General features: G+C 34.9%; 1 protein-coding gene across 3 annotated transcripts in view; it reads right to left on the reverse strand.

Moving 5' to 3' along the window:
• Nucleotides 1-17,491, reverse strand: part of LOC115239303 (protein couch potato-like) — a 98,323-nt gene that overhangs the window by 78,617 nt on the left and 2,215 nt on the right. Inside the window, exons 1-2 of one of the 3 annotated variants that reach the window (XM_029813769.1) lie at nt 6,196-7,076; nt 5,557-6,112 (exon numbers count right to left, since the gene is read on the reverse strand). The exons of 1 other annotated variant lie outside the window; for it this stretch is intronic. In XM_029813769.1, coding sequence (XP_029669629.1) covers nt 5,557-5,619 — 63 coding nt within the window. In that variant the 5' untranslated portion in view covers nt 5,620-6,112; nt 6,196-7,076. Of the gene's footprint in view, nt 1-5,556; nt 7,077-17,491 lie in introns of those variants that run through there. One more of the 3 variants, XM_029813768.1, reaches the window with a different exon arrangement.

Raw genomic sequence — 17,491 nt, forward strand, 5'->3', positions numbered from 1 at the left:
TATATATATATATATAGGTTTTTCAACATATTTATATATTTTACAAAGCATAACATATTTAATATACCTTTTATTATGTTGTAAAAATCTCAATGATTCAAAATCAACAATAATTTACGAATATTCAGAATAATACGCTCATAAACTTTCAGTTCTTGTCCACGTTACGCTTTTCACACTTTTCCATTTTTTTTTCATCTGTATACTATAATTCCAGCAATTCCTCCGTGTAACCACGCGCATTTATTTCGCTTTTGTCTCTGACCGACCGGGATTTTGGTCCATCTAAATGCATTAGCATACAGCTTTGGGGATCCGAAGCCCAATTCCTCGTTCATTTTTCGCGCGGAATAGTCGGAAATAAGGGCGAGGGCAAGAGCGAGAGAAATGGAAGGGCGGTCCAACTAACCGGTGCTCTTTATGCATGCACCTGCACACATCGATGAAAGTTAACGCATAATGCGGACTCCGCCGTTCGCCGCTAAAAGGATAATGCCGTTGTATGTATAGCCGAGCATGATCATCGTTTGCCCAACGAATTCGAAATATCTTTGTAAATTTTTTCACGCACTGCTGCGCTTTTACTATGTCTCGATACAGTAGCGTGTATGTATAAATCTCGATGATTATGGCACGTATCGAATTGTATTTACGCGAAATTTATCCACGCGCACACAATTGAACACCGAGATCTGCCACGATATCTTGAAAAAATCAAAATTTATAAATCGATAAAACAAAGAACACACGTGCAATATCTGCCAATAAATTAATTGTATTTTTGACATCATCATCAAAATACAGGACTTATCAGAAATCATGATTCAAATAAAATGGAGATGATTTCTCATGCAAATGCAAATCGATAAAAGGAAGCCTTTATAAAAAATTTCGTTCTATAGTTTGTTCTTTATTTTGTTCGATTTGCATTTGCATCAGAATCTTTATTTTGTTTGTATTGACTTCCAATATATCCTGTGTATAATCGGATTCTCTCTCTTGTACAAACTCTTATATGTATATATATTTTCTAGATAACTTAAGATAATATATTAAAACCATGTTTAATTGAGAATTGGAGAATTATTATTAATATATAAAAACAAAATATTGTTATTACCCTAGAATGCAGATCTTATTGTTTTACAATGGAAATCTATTATGATGCATAAAATAAAGATATAGTTTTATCGCATAAAAAATACAATAAAAATATATAAAACTTGACTTTTTTTTCTCTCAGAATCAGCCATTTCGATTCAAAATTACTGACATGTATTTCGCCAATTTACAATATTGTAACGTTTTAAATAAAGTTTTATTATTTGAGGACAATTAATGCTATCATTATGCCATAGAAATGCATATTAAAAATTTGTTTTAAAGTTATCATGATATTATTAGAAACATCATTTCTCGTGGGATATCGACATTTGTATTAAAAGCCATAACCTGCTCGTGAATTTCATTCTCTTGATTAACAGGGAGAAGCATGAAAGCGTTTCCTCGTTATAATCACGAACTCGTCGCGCAGTAAACGCGGGTTGTCATATAGATGAGAGATTGGTTGAATAAAATTTTCCGCGACAAAACAATCGTGCGCCAAAATCGTTCGATATATTCACTTATTGACATCGCTTTTCTGTTTATCTCGCCGTTTTATCAATGACACAATTTTAATGATTTCAAAAAATCATAGCGCAATGATACTTTTCCATGATTTAGATAGAAATTTTTATTAAAAGTTAGAATTAACGAAAAAATATACATATATTTTAGTTTAGTTTACGTTACAATAAAAATATAAAATTGATATTAAAAATACTTTCAACTTTATTTTATCTTATCTTTTTATAGCGTGAACAAAAAAAAATATAAAATATTATTTAGAATAATTAAAAACATTGCTCTTTATCAATATCACGCTCATTTAATCTTAATATTGCTTTTTTAAAACGGACGGATAAGCGCGCATTTAAAAAAATACTAGATATTTTCTTTTTATATATCTCTCTTTCTTTCAAAGAATGACAATGACATTTCTGTTTTTTTATTGAGAAAAATTATAGTTAAGAAAATATTCTTTTTCTTCGCAACCGAATTCCTATTTTGTCATCTTTTTATCTCAGAAACCCGATCAATCGATTAGGAACTTGTCGTTCAACTAGAAAACTCGGTCGCCGTTAGCTTTATTTGTTCATATAGCAAAACATGATGCTTGCACGTGCATTTTTGTATCAGCGATAGAGAGTACAATATCCATTTCCGTTTTTCATTTCCACATTACTTGGATTACAACGATCCAAACTGATGTAAAAGTTCTCATGAATATTGCGTAAGTTATTTACAACTGTAATTTACTACATTGTTTTTGTGTGTGTAATATATCTGTCAAATTACCTTTTATCTAAATTTTTCATCGCTTTGAGATCGATTTTCTCCTAATAAAAGGAATTTATAAATTACTCTAATTCTTAATTGGAAAACTCTGTAGTTTATATACATAAACTACAAAAACATTTTTAATGTTGAAAATTAAAAATTTGCGAATATTGATTTTATTTCGCATTTTTGCTAAGAAAAAATCAATTATAAATTAATCCAAGATTCATAAGTGACAAATGACTATTTTTACAATCTAATGCATTTACAAAGAAAATTATTTTTTCTTTTATAAATAAAGCAATACATTGCATCTGCTACAGTAGAGTAAGCTACAACATGAATAAATGACAGCATAATAAAAAATAAAAAAAGATCTATCGTTAAAAGTAAATACTGGACCACAATTGAATCGACAAATAAAAAAATTAATGAGTAGAATGACACGCAGTGGTATAGAAATATATCTCAACAAAGGTTTTATTTTTGGGTTTTACGTAGACTATCTTTAGCTACAAATCTCCTGTATGGAGAAAATTTCATTTTCCTCAATACTTTACAGCTAAAACGTGACTCTCCCTATACTCCCACGAGCATCCACTCCATCGTAAACACATGAATCGATTGACCCTCCGCGGCAAAAACAGAAGGCAGGGCCATCAGTTACTCTTCGTTGGGGTCGCTACCCAGTGCGCTCTGCGACCTAAGTCAAATCATTCGCGCGTATATGTCGACACCCGCGTACGACATATGCACGCACATCTACGCGCATATATATACACACATACATCTTTAGCATCTACGTATCGAGGCGTTATCCACCTTCCATATGACGTGACATAGCGCGGAGCGTGCTGGCGGGCCCTCCTCGGTGGCCCTCTCGCACAGTCGCGGAAAAATCAATAGCGAGCGTGGTGTGGTGCGGCGTGGCGTGGCGGCGTCACTCTTTCAGGTGGCCGCTTGCCTTGTGCCTGTGCGTGGAAGGAAGCCAACAGCTTGGCAGACGAACGTACACAGGTAAGCAGGCAACCGTCCGATCGAGCGCACACCAACGAAAACGAGTCACCTGCGAGGCACATACAGTCGTGGCAGGCGCGCGATCGAATTCCCGCCTTCCACCAGAAGATGTATATATGTATACACGTATGTATGCATGTATAATATGTGTGTTTGTGTACGCTGCTGCGCGACGGTGGCATTGCGCACGGTGTTATCATTTATTGAAGCGGGATTAGAATTGTATACCTCTCTTCTTCCTCTTTCGATCAAAATTTTAAGCCTTTTACATTACATTCTTTTTTCTTAAATAAAACTTCACAATTTTTGTTTAATTAATTAATAATTCTGATTAATTTGGATTATTGTTTTATGTTATTAATTATACAAATATTCGATAGAATATATAATTTAATATTACGTATATATCATATAATATAATAAAAATAACTTCTGTATAATTAATAAATTTATTTATTAATAAATGATCAAAGTTTTAATTGCAATCTTAATTCTTATAGATTTTTCGAGATATATTAATATTTTTTTATTTATGTTTTATAATCAATATTATTATAAAATGTTTAAATTTAATTTAGTGCTGTTAATATAAAGAATTGATTAAGTTAATATTTTCGATGCAGTAAAAGAAATCTTATTTTAGGAATGGAAAAAGAACTTTAATTTTTCTTAAGGTCGAAAAATATAAATTATGAAGTATTAAATAAATATTTTTAGCAAATAAAACTCATAAAAATTTAATGTAGCAAAGCTACGTTTCTCAAAAGTCTTTCTTGCTGTTTTCGAATTCGTTTTGTATTTTTTCTCAACAAGTTTTATAACATTTTTGATTATACGTCAGTTATTATCAAGTACGTACTATAACAACATAGTGTAGAAACTTTATTACAGTAGTTTGAAAATTAATGTAAAACAAAGTTTTCGCGACTTGCACTATAGCTAGTATAATATATACTTCTCTACAGTTCTCGATCCAAAAGGCATTTAATGATCAACATCGTAAATTAAAAATGTGATTTGTTTTCGTTCTACAAACAGTTGTATCGTACAACTGTTTCAACTCCGAACAGTTGCGTCATACCAGCTGCTACAAAGTCACGAGCAATCGCAAAAAATTGCGCAAGATTATATATAGTTACGGTTGATCGCCGAGAACAAAAGATGAATGCGAGTATAATGAATAGTACAATTACATATAATTGCTAACTTCACGCTTCTCTGTTTCGTAATTGATTTTGCAAAGCTGCTCGATACAGAACCATGCATTAATTTCATTTAATTTCTGAGTATCTATCGCTCGCCGAAGGATACATATTTGATATTTCTGTTGCAATAGCATAATAAAACATTATTGAGATCACCATGAAATATGCACTCAGGCATTTTTCCACTGATTTTTTATGAAACATCCGTCGCTCTTTCTTTAATACAGTAATATATGTATAATTTATAAAACATCGTGGAGTTTGATTAAAATTATATTATATTATGTTATCAAAAAATAAATTTGATTTATGAGTTTTTATTAAAAAAAAAAAAAAACTATGACTATCTGTCGTATATGCAATTATATGTTTCCATAAACCCTTCCTCCTCACTATCATTAGACCATTTCGAGCATGCATGTTGCATCGTGCTCGCATCATTAATGAGTGACATTCTACACGCGGCGGAGGTACGCGCGTGTCAGCAGCCTGCGCGAGCACCTAAATACGCGCTTGCGCGCGCTATGACGCGCGAGAGTCAGAACGAGTAAGGGAGACAGACACAATATATACAGACACAGGCGCAGGGGATAGAGAACGGACCAATATGGCGATAACACAAAAGTGTGAGGGAGAGACAGCAAAAGGAAGAAAGAAAGAAAGAGGGTGAGAATTGTGTAGCCTCTTGATGGAAGGAAAGAAGGAGAAAAATAAGTGATATCTGATATTCAAGGGTGGCCTTCGATAAAGCGAAAGTAAGGAAGGGGGTGAGAAAGGGATATTGATAGTCTTGCGAAAGAAACGCACGAAATGCGAGATGGCTCCAAGTTACAACTGGGAAAGGAAAGAGAGACGGAACGAGCGCGTCAGAAGAAGGGGTGGATTCCACCCCTTTGCATACGAGTACAGTCGCCGCCTCACGCCTTTAAAGAGCAACTCTTGGGAGACTTACCTCATCTTCGCCGGTGGCCACCGTGTTAACGGAGTCCATGCTCTGCGATAGCGGCGCATCCATGATGCAGGCGAGTTTGCCGGACGGTCCGGGGTTGCCGGGGGCTGCGGTACGAGCGGGTGGCGGCGATGAGTCCACCGTGTCCCGTCTCGGTCGTTTTAAAGCGGGCGGCGTTATGGTTGTACCGGCGAAGACGACGGGCGCCTCCAGGACGTATCAGTAGAAAATAACCTTCCCTTCGTGAAAAAATACGGGGGCCGCGGCCGCCTCCTCCTCCTCTTTCTCCTCTTTCTCCTCCACGCCTTCTCTCCTTCCCTGACCCGGTCTTTCTTCTCTCTCTCTCTCTCTCCTGGCCGGCTTCCCCCTTTCTTCCTTCTCTTTTTTCTCCCCTTCCGTCTGTCCCTTCCTTGATTCTTCTTCCTCTTCTTTTTCGCGTCTTTTCGCGGCGTCGACCTCACTCACTTCTTCTTCCGCTTCCTGCTGCGGTTCTCCGATAGCGCCACCTCCGGCTACCCTACAACGACGTCGCCGTCGTTGCACCTGTCACACGTTGCCGCTGCAAGGGAGTCGTGGCAGCGTAAAGGCGAGAGAGAGAGAGAGAGAGAGAAAAAGAGAGAGGGAGAGAGAGAGCAGACGAACCGTATGTGTGTACGAAGCGTGGTGCACGAACGTGTGCGGTCTGTTGCGCGTTTATGCGCCTGCGAGCGGCATGTGTATACGTGTACGCCTGGCCTGCAGGTGTTGTTCCCACGCGTCTATTTTAGAGCAATCGATACACGAGCAGCGTGTCCGCCACGAAGGAGGAGCAGGGCAGCACCCGGTGAACACGATCGGCCACGTCGGCGATGTTCCTCCTGTAAACCGGATGTTTCATCTATTCGGTGAGCAACAGCAACCCATGCACCGGATGTAGCGAGCGTGCGTCTGATGACGTTTCGTCTGACGGATTCTAAGGCTGCTGCGTAAACGCGTTCGCGCGCTTACACGCTACGAAGAGAACGAGGACGACGGCGACGATGACGACGACGACAAGATTGTGCGAGCCGTACGACTTGACACGCACCGGGTGCTTGACACGCAGCAACGCTCTGGAATACCAGCGACGCTCGTAAGTCGCAGAGGCGATCAGGTAAGGTTCGCAGACGACGGGTTCGTAGTTGACGTATTTGTACTCCTCTCTCCCTCTCTCTTTCGTTACGGCCTTCTGTCTCTCTATCACTTTATCGATGCGTTCCGTGTGATACGACCGCGGATCGTGGCGAATTTCATGCGCGAGCGCGGATGTGTGCGGCGGCGGCAATGACGATTTCTTCGACGAGAGCGCGAGAGCTCCAGATGCGTAAAAGGGACGTAATTAGGGGGCGGTGTCGAAAATGAAAAACGCGCAACGTATATATAGTCGAAACGAGAATGAACACACCACCGGCCAAGTATCAAGGCAAGTAAAGAGAGTGATAGTAATAATAATAAGAATTTTGTTACGTGAGCGCTGCGACACGACTGGTACGCAGGTTGCCGACAGACTGACGGAGCGTGAACGAGCGTGATGGCGGTGAGACGGTCGCGCGGGCGCGCGGGGTCGCCGCGCCGCGAGGGTGGAGTGGGGTGGCCCGCGGGCCACTGGGTCGGGGTAGGTGAGTGGGTGGATGATAGAAAGAAGAGTGAAGGGGGGCTTTGGATCGAGCGCCTGCGATGGGAACGAGGGGAAGAGAACAGGTCGCTCGCGATTCTGATGAGGGGACGGAGAGGCGAGAAGCGTGCGTCTGGAGGGGGACCACATCGGCGGTTCCCTCTCCCGTCGCGACTCGCCGCCGGAAAAGGCGACGGGAAAGCGGAGCTGCACTCGGCGAAGGGATGACCGCCGTTGCGAAGGGGAAACATGCGAGGGATAGGGGTGCGTCGAGGTTTCCGCACGTGCTTTTGCATCACCTTTGATAGAGGAAATTACTATACAAAGAATTTCGAGCGCATTTCGAGGAAAGCGAAAATATTCTTCGTCTGTCTCGAACGAGATCACAACAGCAGACAAAAAAAAAAATAAAAATTTTGATTACTATTTAATAAATATAATAATTTAATTTTCATTTAACTTTTAAAATTAATTTCTGCGTGTCGATACATATTCTCTGGATGAAAAATAAAGAAAAACTTGCAAATACATTTGTCAAGCATTTTAATTGCTAACGATAAATCTTCTATTCTCTTATAAAAATATCATCTTTTACATAAAAAATAGGAAGAAACTTTCAAATTATCGATTTATTTATTTACTTTTTTTAATCTTCTTATAAAATAATATATCGAATAATGTAAAATACATCATCACTGAGAAAGCATAGTGTTATTTACAAATTATATAAATCAACTACTTGAAATTTACTTGAGTTACTTGAAATTAGAAATAAATAACAACTCTGAATATTATGGGCGTTTTATTCTACATTTGAAAGGAGAAGTAGGCTTCGTCAAAGTATATTATAGATAAAAGTATATTATAATGACGAATGCTTTCGTCTGTGCTTGCGCACGGTTATAACAACAGCAATTATTGAAGTTACTTTATTAAAATAAATTATAACAAAGAGGTCAAGAGAGAAGGCATGCCCTGGAGGCAAATCCCTTCGCCAAGCTTGTTACAGAAGATAACTGAAGGCAAAATAGGGTGCAGAAAAGATAGTCGCGTCTGCTGTATAGACAAAAACAAAGACTAACGCAAAATGTACATTGAAATATAAAATATGCGAAAGTTTTACCTATAACACGTAAAAGTATTATAATAAAATTTGTATGTGTCCTCTGTGTGTTAAAATGCTTAGGGTAGAGCGGGGTCAAAAGTAACGCGGGGCGAAAGTAACAACTCAAATATCTATAGATATATAGCAGATATATACGCGTGCGTTGGTCAGCGCATGAAGCTAAACAAACTACAACATGTCTCAGTACGTCTGCGGACTCGGTACTGAAGTGTGAACGTGTACAGTGACGAAAATATATTTTCGAGGTTATAAAGTATCTTTTTCCGAGCGTGCTAAATTTTGAATATAAACCTGACTGATGCAATTTATTTCATTTTGAATCATAAGTAAACTATTTTTATTTCAGAATGCCTCGTACTAAGGTTAGAAAGACTGACAGAGGTAGAAAAAATACATCAATCTATGAGCAGGCATACAAAGATGTAAATGAAGAAAAATTATCTGTTCAGCTGCAAAAAGATATGAGTTGTGTCACGTGTCTTTGGCACGATATAAGAAGAAAAAAGAAGAAGCTTTGACAGAGGATGAAAATTCTTCGGTAAGGATGGGTTATAAACCTTGGACTAAAGTTTTTAGCGAGGACCAGGAAAAAAAAATAGCAGATTATGTAATAAGAGCAGCAGATATATACTATGGTTTTTGTCCCAAAGAAATCAAAAGATTTGCATATGTGAGTTGGCAAAGAAATATAAACTGTCATTCCCATCTCAGTGGGAAGAAAACAAAACGGCGAGTAAAGATTGGTTTAGCAACTTCATGAAAAGACAACCACAATTATCTATAAGATGTGCACAACCCACTAGTATGTCTCGTGCCACTAGTTTTAATGAAACTAATGTAAATATCTTCTTTGACAATTTGCAAAATGTCATTGATAAATATAAGTTCGAAACAAAGGATATTTATAATGCTGACGAAACAGGGATCACAACTGTCCAAAAACCAAATAAAATTGTTACTAGAAGAGGAATCAGGCAAGTTGGCGCATTGACATCTGCTGAACGAGGAAGCTTAGTCACAATAATGTGCGCAGTAAATGCTATCGGTAATTTTATACCTCCGACATTCATATTTCCGAGACTTCGATATAAAGAGCATTTTGTCAGAGATGGGCCAACTGGCAGCATTGGAGCCGGAAACGCAAGCGGATGGATGCAAGAAAATGAGTACCTCATATTTTTTAAACACTTTCAAAAATATACGTCTGCAACAGTTTCCCATAAAGTTCTTTTGCTACTGGATAATCATTCTTCCCACATATCCATCCAAGCCCTTGACTATTGTTCCGAAAACGGTATAATAGTGCTGTCTTTCCCTCCCCATTGCTCACATAAGCTGCAGCCACTAGACCGTTCTGTATATGGGCCACTAAAAAAAGCTGTCAATACCAGTTGTGATGCTTGGATGTGCAATAATCCAGGGAAAACAATGACTATCTATCACATTCCTTCCATAATAAACACGGCTCTTCCAATGGCGCTGACTGTAACTAACATTCAAGCAGGCTTCAGATGCACGGGCATATTTTCCTACAACAGAAATATATTTACAGCTCTTGATTATGCTCCATCTTACGTTACGGATAGGTCAGCACCTTTAAGTTAACGTTTTCTATGATTAATATAAAAAAGTTAAATTTTAAAAGAATAAGTTTCTATTTTGCTATTTTTTGTGTAGGAATATGAATATTTTAGTTTATTTCTGCTAATATAAGAAGAATTATTATAATTTCGTTGAATAAAAACTTCTAATTTTGATTATTTAAAATTGTTACAATTGACCCCTAATACTGTTACAACCGGCCCGGAGTCTGGGGCGATTGTAACATTTTTCCTCGCTTTCATTTTTGATTGATAATTTTAATGTTATTCATCACAAGGCTTAAATGTTATGATTTCCATAAAGTGAAATAAATATGCTAACTTGGGATATCAACAATTTTTTTTTTTACTATAATAGTTTTTTTACAATAAAATTCTAAAGTCAAATTGTTACTTTTGACCCCGCTCTACCCTACATTAACAATAAGATTTACAACGTTAAAGTTAAAAATAAGCCAAATAGATAATCGCTTCTTTCGCATTTCAGAAGCTCAATCGCGATTAATTATGTGCAGTTTTTAAATTTTGAAACATTTAATGACGCTGATTGAAACCTAGCGTGCGCGAGAATTAACAATAATAAAATAAAAATTGTCAAATACTTTTATTCAAATTGTGATTGAAGAGGATCGCGTTCGCGTATGGCCATGTGAGAAAATTCAAGCTAAAATGTGGAAAATGTTTTTTTAAGATAATTTTAGCATTGTTTTTCCTATCATTCATACATAAGATATATTTTTCATTTTATGAAAATTTGACTTGAATTTATGTTCAAATGTATTTTAAAATGTAATTTAATGTTAAACATTAAAATAGTTTTTCGTGTTCTGACTTTTTTAAATAATGGATTAAGAATGTGTAGATAACGAATTTAGTATTAAAATATATATTATGGGAATATATTACTGTAACTTACCCAGACAGCACAAGGATGTCCTTAGGACGTCCAAAAGGCATCCAGGACATACATGTAAGATATCCTGAGGATATCCTATTTTAATCCTCGGATCTCCTCTGGATGTCCTGAGGAAGAGTAAATGATAGCCGTACACTACCCAGACAGCACAAGGATGTCCTTAGGACGTCCAAAGGGCATCCAGGACATACATGTAGGATATCCTGAGGATATCCTATTTTAATCCTCGGATCTCCTCTGGATGTCCTGAGGAAGAATAAATGATAGCCGTACACTAGCCTCTAGAGAATCCAGGGAGATCCTGTGGAACACCTTAAGGATTTCTATAGGATATGTTAGGGATATTTTTCACACGTTAAAAAGAACAAATTCTAAAATTTAAATATAAATTAAGATTGCGTTCTGTTATTTACTGCCAATACTAAAAATCTAATACTAAAAATAGTTCACGTTCTTTAATATTTGAGGTTTTCGTGCTGTACATAAATATTTTAGGTTTATGTGTAATATTTTCAAAACAATCCAATATCTGAATTCCCTATGTTGGGATTGCATCAGAAAAATTGAACTGATAAAAAATAATTATATTTTTAATTTCCTGTTAGTTGCTCTTTGCAAGCTTTATATAATTCTCATGACCAAATCTCAAATACGAGTTCGCGCGTCGCATAGCGGTAAACAAACGAACTAGCGGTTGAATACTATCCCAGACAGCACAAAACGTCCTCAGGATCATCCTGAATATGTCCAGGATGGTTCAGGATATTTGTAGGATGTTTTAAGATATTATTATAAATATATTTTATGAAAATTTAATATGCATACATGATTACTTTCGGTTATGTAGGCTATTTAATATAATTTAGAAATTTTAAGTATTGTAATAAGTATTAATGTCCTATAAATGTCCCCTGGATAACCCCTGGATGTCTGTAGGATACCTGCCCTGTCTATTATATTGAATGTCCTTTGGATTTCCAGAGGACATATACATGTGCAATTAATTGTTAACATTAATTTCGTTTAATATTAATAATTGAATTTGATGCGCACATTTTCACATATTCAAAATTATTATTTATTTAATATTTCATGAGAAATGTTACTATGCGCAACATTCCAAAAACCTTACAAAAAATAGTATTCAACCGCTAGTTCGTTTGTTTACCGCTATGCGACGCGCAAACTCGTATTTGAGATTTGATCATGAGAATGCAAAGAGCAACTAACAGGAAATTAAAAATATAATTATTTTTTATCAGTTCAATTTCTGATGCAATCCCAACATAGGGAATTCAGATATTGGATTGTTTTGAAAATATTACACGACTCAAACCCGGAAGCCAAACCTAAAATATTCATGTACAGCACGAAAACCTCAAATATTAAAGAACGTGAACTATTTTTAGTATTAGATTTTTAGTATTGGCAGTAAATAACAGAACGCAATCTTAATTTATATTTAAATTTTAGAATTTGTTCCTTTTAACGTATGAAAAATATCCCTAACATATCCTATAGAAATCCTTAAGATGTTCCACAGGATCTCCCTGGATTCTCCAGAGGCTAGTGTACGGCTATCATTTACTCTTCCTCAGGACATCCAGAGGAGATCCGAGGATTAAAATAAGATATCCTCAGGATATCCTACATGTATGTCCTGGATGCCCTTTGGACGTCCTAAGGACATCCTTGTGCTGTCTGGGTTAAATTGTAATTGATACTCTAAGATTTGATTTATCTTGCGACTATCTTACAATATTTTTAATTCGCATTAGCAATACGTATTTTTATAAATACGTTGAAAATTCCGATCTTTCATGCGGATATATCAAATAATTGGTCTGTGTTGCGACGTCTTGTTAGCGAGATTGACCGCGTGGCTTAGTAATTGCGTCGGTCGCATCAGTCGGTAGTACCGTTTAACTCGCGCGCACATATATAATAAGTCTTTTCGTAAAGAATATAATGTTACGGTGCGCATAATTTCGAGGTAAACATATGCCGCATCTCCAAGTTTCTAACAAGCTATTGTTATATATTACACTTCCTGCAAGTCTTATATTCAACAAATATTTAAAATAATGCTATATTCTTAACGTATTTGAATATTGTCAATTTTGTTTATATTTATATTCACAAAAAACAAAGTTGCATAATTTAATAAAACAAAATAAAAAAAAAAGATAATTATTTTTTATAGTTTTTTTATATTTGATATGATTTCAGCTTCAGAAATGTTTTATTACATCACAATTCTGGAAAATACGAAGTTAGACCTATTTTTAATGTAATTTATCAAGCTACAGCTGTGGTATGTGACGTGCTAGAAAAGTTTCACTTTACGTTAAAAGTCAAGCATATCGTAAAAAGTTTTAACAATTTTTTTCGGAAAAATGTATTTCATAAAAATGTACTATACGAGAGAAAGAGAGTGAGAGAGATATCTCTGAATTTCCGCACGCGCAAACTGTTCGAAAGCAGGTTACGGGGCTAGCAGTCGGCGGTGAACAAAGTAAACAACAAAAAAAAAAGGCAGAAGAATAAAATAGGATCCTTATTCCGCGGGCGAATCTGTCAACTATCTATCTGTCAACTATCAAATTACATACATAATATATTTCATATTAATTAAAATAATAACTGTGATAAAAATAGATATATACATAATGATATAATAAATTTTTAATATATTTTCTTATATATTTTCTTTTACTGTAAAAATTTGAACCCTTTTAAAAAATCTCTGCGATCTTCTACAAATCTCGGGTGTAAGAAATACGATATTACACATAATGGTCTATGTAAAGATGAAATTTGTTTATATCGCGAAAGATTCTGACTCGCTCGCACGCGAAAGAACAATAACTCGCGTCGATGTTTCGAAGAGCAAATCGCGAAGTGCAACGATGCATCGAAAGTAACGGCGTACTTTCTTCCGAAGCGCATCGCGTTATGCACTCATAGCATGCATTCTCTCTTTTCCTCTTTCTCTCTGGAAGGAGAGAGAACAAGAGAACAGATGGCATGGAAGGAAAGAGCGCGTGCAGCTCCGTTCTACACGAGGAACTCTGTGACTACACGCTTTCCCCCGTAACTAACAGGTGGAAGCCGTTCAGAACGCGTAGCTTTCCTCGAGATTAGCAGGTGAAAAATGCCCATGGCCGTGTCGCAGATGATTCAGAAACAAGCCCAGGGAAAAGAGACGGGAGTAACATAAAAAGAGGGCAGATGAACGATACGTGAGCTGCTTTTGTTCCAACTAGTTTCAAAATTATGGGATGACGCCAGAATCCCGTTGCACGAGAGTGAACAATGTGTCCATCGTGAAAGAAGAGAAGAAGAAATACCGCTACATCGGTCACAATATATATACAGCGATTTATTAAAAAAAAATATATATATATATTCTTTTAAGAATAGTAAAAATACAACACTTTTTAAAGCAACAAGAAAAATCGCACTTAACTCAAAATAAATGTTTAATATTTCTTAAATAATGAAGAACAGTAATTGTTTTGAATTATGATATTTGACCAATTATGATATTTCAATTTCACATTAAGGTAGATTTGAGTATATTGAAATAGCATTAGAGTATCCCCTTTTTATATAATGTAAACCTTTTCCCGAAATATATGGAATCAATAATAAGATAATTTTTTATTCATTTGTAATTAAATTTATGTTAAGAAATAATCGATTTAAAAATTTTCACAAATATGTTAAAAGATTCAATGATTCTTTTTTAGCCAAATATTTTATTCTTGCCCTTTTTTTACCCAACATATCGATCTGACATTAGACCATGGAACAAAATAACACGTTTACCTACTAATAATACTGTTTCTCTAGCGCAATTATGCAATAAAATTTGTATTTTCCAGTCGTACGCAAATCGACTCAATTTCTATAAAACATCGCGAAGCAATTGTATAGAAAAATTTGCGAGTCGCAAATTATTATTGCCAAATATGTAAAGCGGCATGGTTGCGTGCTCTGCATGTTCGAGTTGTACACCGTTAAACCGTAATAAGTAAACTGTATTATTGATGGTTTATTGCTCGAATCGACCGACGAATGATGGTACCACAGGGCACCAAGTAATGCATCAACATATACATGCGCCGACCGATCGACGAAAATATGTGGAATTATTTATTCGCCACGCGCAATTATTTCTGTATCCTTGGATCGAACTATCGCATCGCGTTTATTATTTCATAAGGAACTAGATCCAATACCATACTAAAGTCCAAGAAAGTTTCCGTATTCTTTATGCAAATCTTTTCAGGTCACTTTTGCATTCTGATAAAAAAAATATGCATATAAATTATATGAAATAAAAAAAAGAAAACATTATTCAAATATTTTTTGCTTGTTTAAATGTTTTAAGTATTATTGTTAATGTGTAATTTTAAATCCTTTATTAGAATCATATTTCAAATAAATTTTATTTTTAACAATACCTTATCGATTTCTCAATCATTTTAGTTATAATAAATGATGGAAATATGTAATAATATTTAGTTATTTATTTTAGAAACACATTAAATGCAATAAATTTTAAAGATTATTAAAAATTCCAATGAAGATTTCGAAAATTCAAAGGCGTATTAAGATGCACAAAAAATCTATAATGACCAGATGCATTTTCATTAAATAAAAGCAATATTGTGAGTATATAAATATATATTTTGCGCAGTGTTTTTATCCGCTATTTATTACATAATATGATAGAAAATATTTTAGAAGAATTAAAGCAACCGGCCACTTTCGTAATAAAGCGATAAAAACATTTAATCCTTACTAAGACCCTACATATTGTATGTTTTTAAACACTTTTGTCAGTGAATAATTATAATTTGTATAAGTCAAATAAAAATAATATATATAGTTATTATAAAATTGTGTATTAAAAAATTGCACCTATTAATTTTATCATCAAAACATAATTGCATTATCTACAAATTTCGATTAGAATAAATTGGGACAAAAATAACAAAAAGTTTTTTCTGATAAATTTACATTTACAACTTTTATATAAATTTATTGAATGTCTTCAAATGCACTTCAGGCTGTTAGAGTTTTTTTCAATAATTTGAAAAATAATAGTTCGCATATATAATACAAAATAAATATTGTATAATATAATAGAGATTGTATATCATATTGTATATATATAAACTCTAAAAATAATACTTTCCATTCCTTATAGTTGTTTTATTTCACTACTATTTGAAAAATCGAAATTAATTTGCGCTATTTGTCCCGTTCTATTTCCGTTCGATCCTACTACCTACCTTTATTGAATTTTTATAAAGAAACACGAATGAGACGCGGAGATTACGTATTATTTTAAATGCAACATGAATAATACTTAAAATAAAAATGCTATATCTAATATATCGATCCATATGCGGAAATTATATCGTGCCATCAAGGGTTAATGCAACGACCCGCGAGACTTCCGATTAAACGTTTCCAGAACGTATTTCGATAGCCTCATAGGAGTTGCTTGCATACTCGTCCACGAGAGTTACTTGGATGCAAACTGACTGCTTGAGTTAGTCCGACTCCAACATCCAGTCTGAATATTTCATAAGGAGAGACTGGTCGATTTCCGTGCTTGTGGCAAGCGCGGCCACGTTGCCGCGAAAATCGTTAGTCGGTGTATATAAATAACAGTAGCATGTGATATTTGATACATGCAAGTATTAGTTAATTCAGTGCGAAGAAAGAATATTGTTTATTTTCTTCAAAAATACTATACTTTTTTAAATTTTGCATTTGTATAAAAATTGCACACGCAGCTTTTAATAGCATGGCTATTAATTTTATTATGAGAGAGAGAGAAGAAAAAAATTATATATATGATACTTTCTTAAAATATCTTAACATCTCTAATCTTAATTTTAATGACGAATTCTGTGAATAATTTGGAATAAAATTTTAGAAACATAATTTCAAGAAAAGTTATTATTCGTTGCGACTTTGTAACGTATTGTTATAACTTAATTATTAAATTAAAAAGCAAAATTACAAAGATTTATTTGGATTTGAATAGACAATAGAGTTTTTTTATTTATATGCACTTTTAGCAATATTATAATTATTCATATTAAAAAACTATTTTTGTCTTGATATTTTAATAAAGAAGAAGATTAGTTAATGAATATATATTATTAAATTTAAGCTCAAGATCCTTCTAGAACACTCTGTATATGATAATATCTAAACTCTGATTACATCACATTAAACTATAGAAGAATACGCCATTATGTATCAGTGACAATGCGATGAATCAGTGATCGTGCGATGATTTGACAGCAACTGCAAGTCGCAAATAATTTATTGCGGGCAATCATTTGGGTACAACAATTGCTACAAATTGTCGGCTTCCCTTATTATTCCACTTATTCATTGGAGAAAGATAGTAAAACTCTCCCTCTCTTTCTCTCTCTCTCTTTGCAATTATATGTACAAGAATTAGTGAGATACGTAAATTAATTCGTTAATGAACCACTAATAATCTCAATCAACTTATTTCTCAAAATACATGTAATGAAATGAGCCATATATCCATTAATTATTATTGAAATGTTAAATATTATATTTAACCAGAAATAAATTGCTGGTACAAGCATTAAATTATTATATAT

This window comes from Formica exsecta, unplaced genomic scaffold (assembly GCF_003651465.1).
Source record: "Formica exsecta isolate Colony F162 unplaced genomic scaffold, ASM365146v1 scaffold37, whole genome shotgun sequence".
NCBI classification, from domain to species: Eukaryota; Metazoa; Arthropoda; class Insecta; order Hymenoptera; family Formicidae; genus Formica; species Formica exsecta.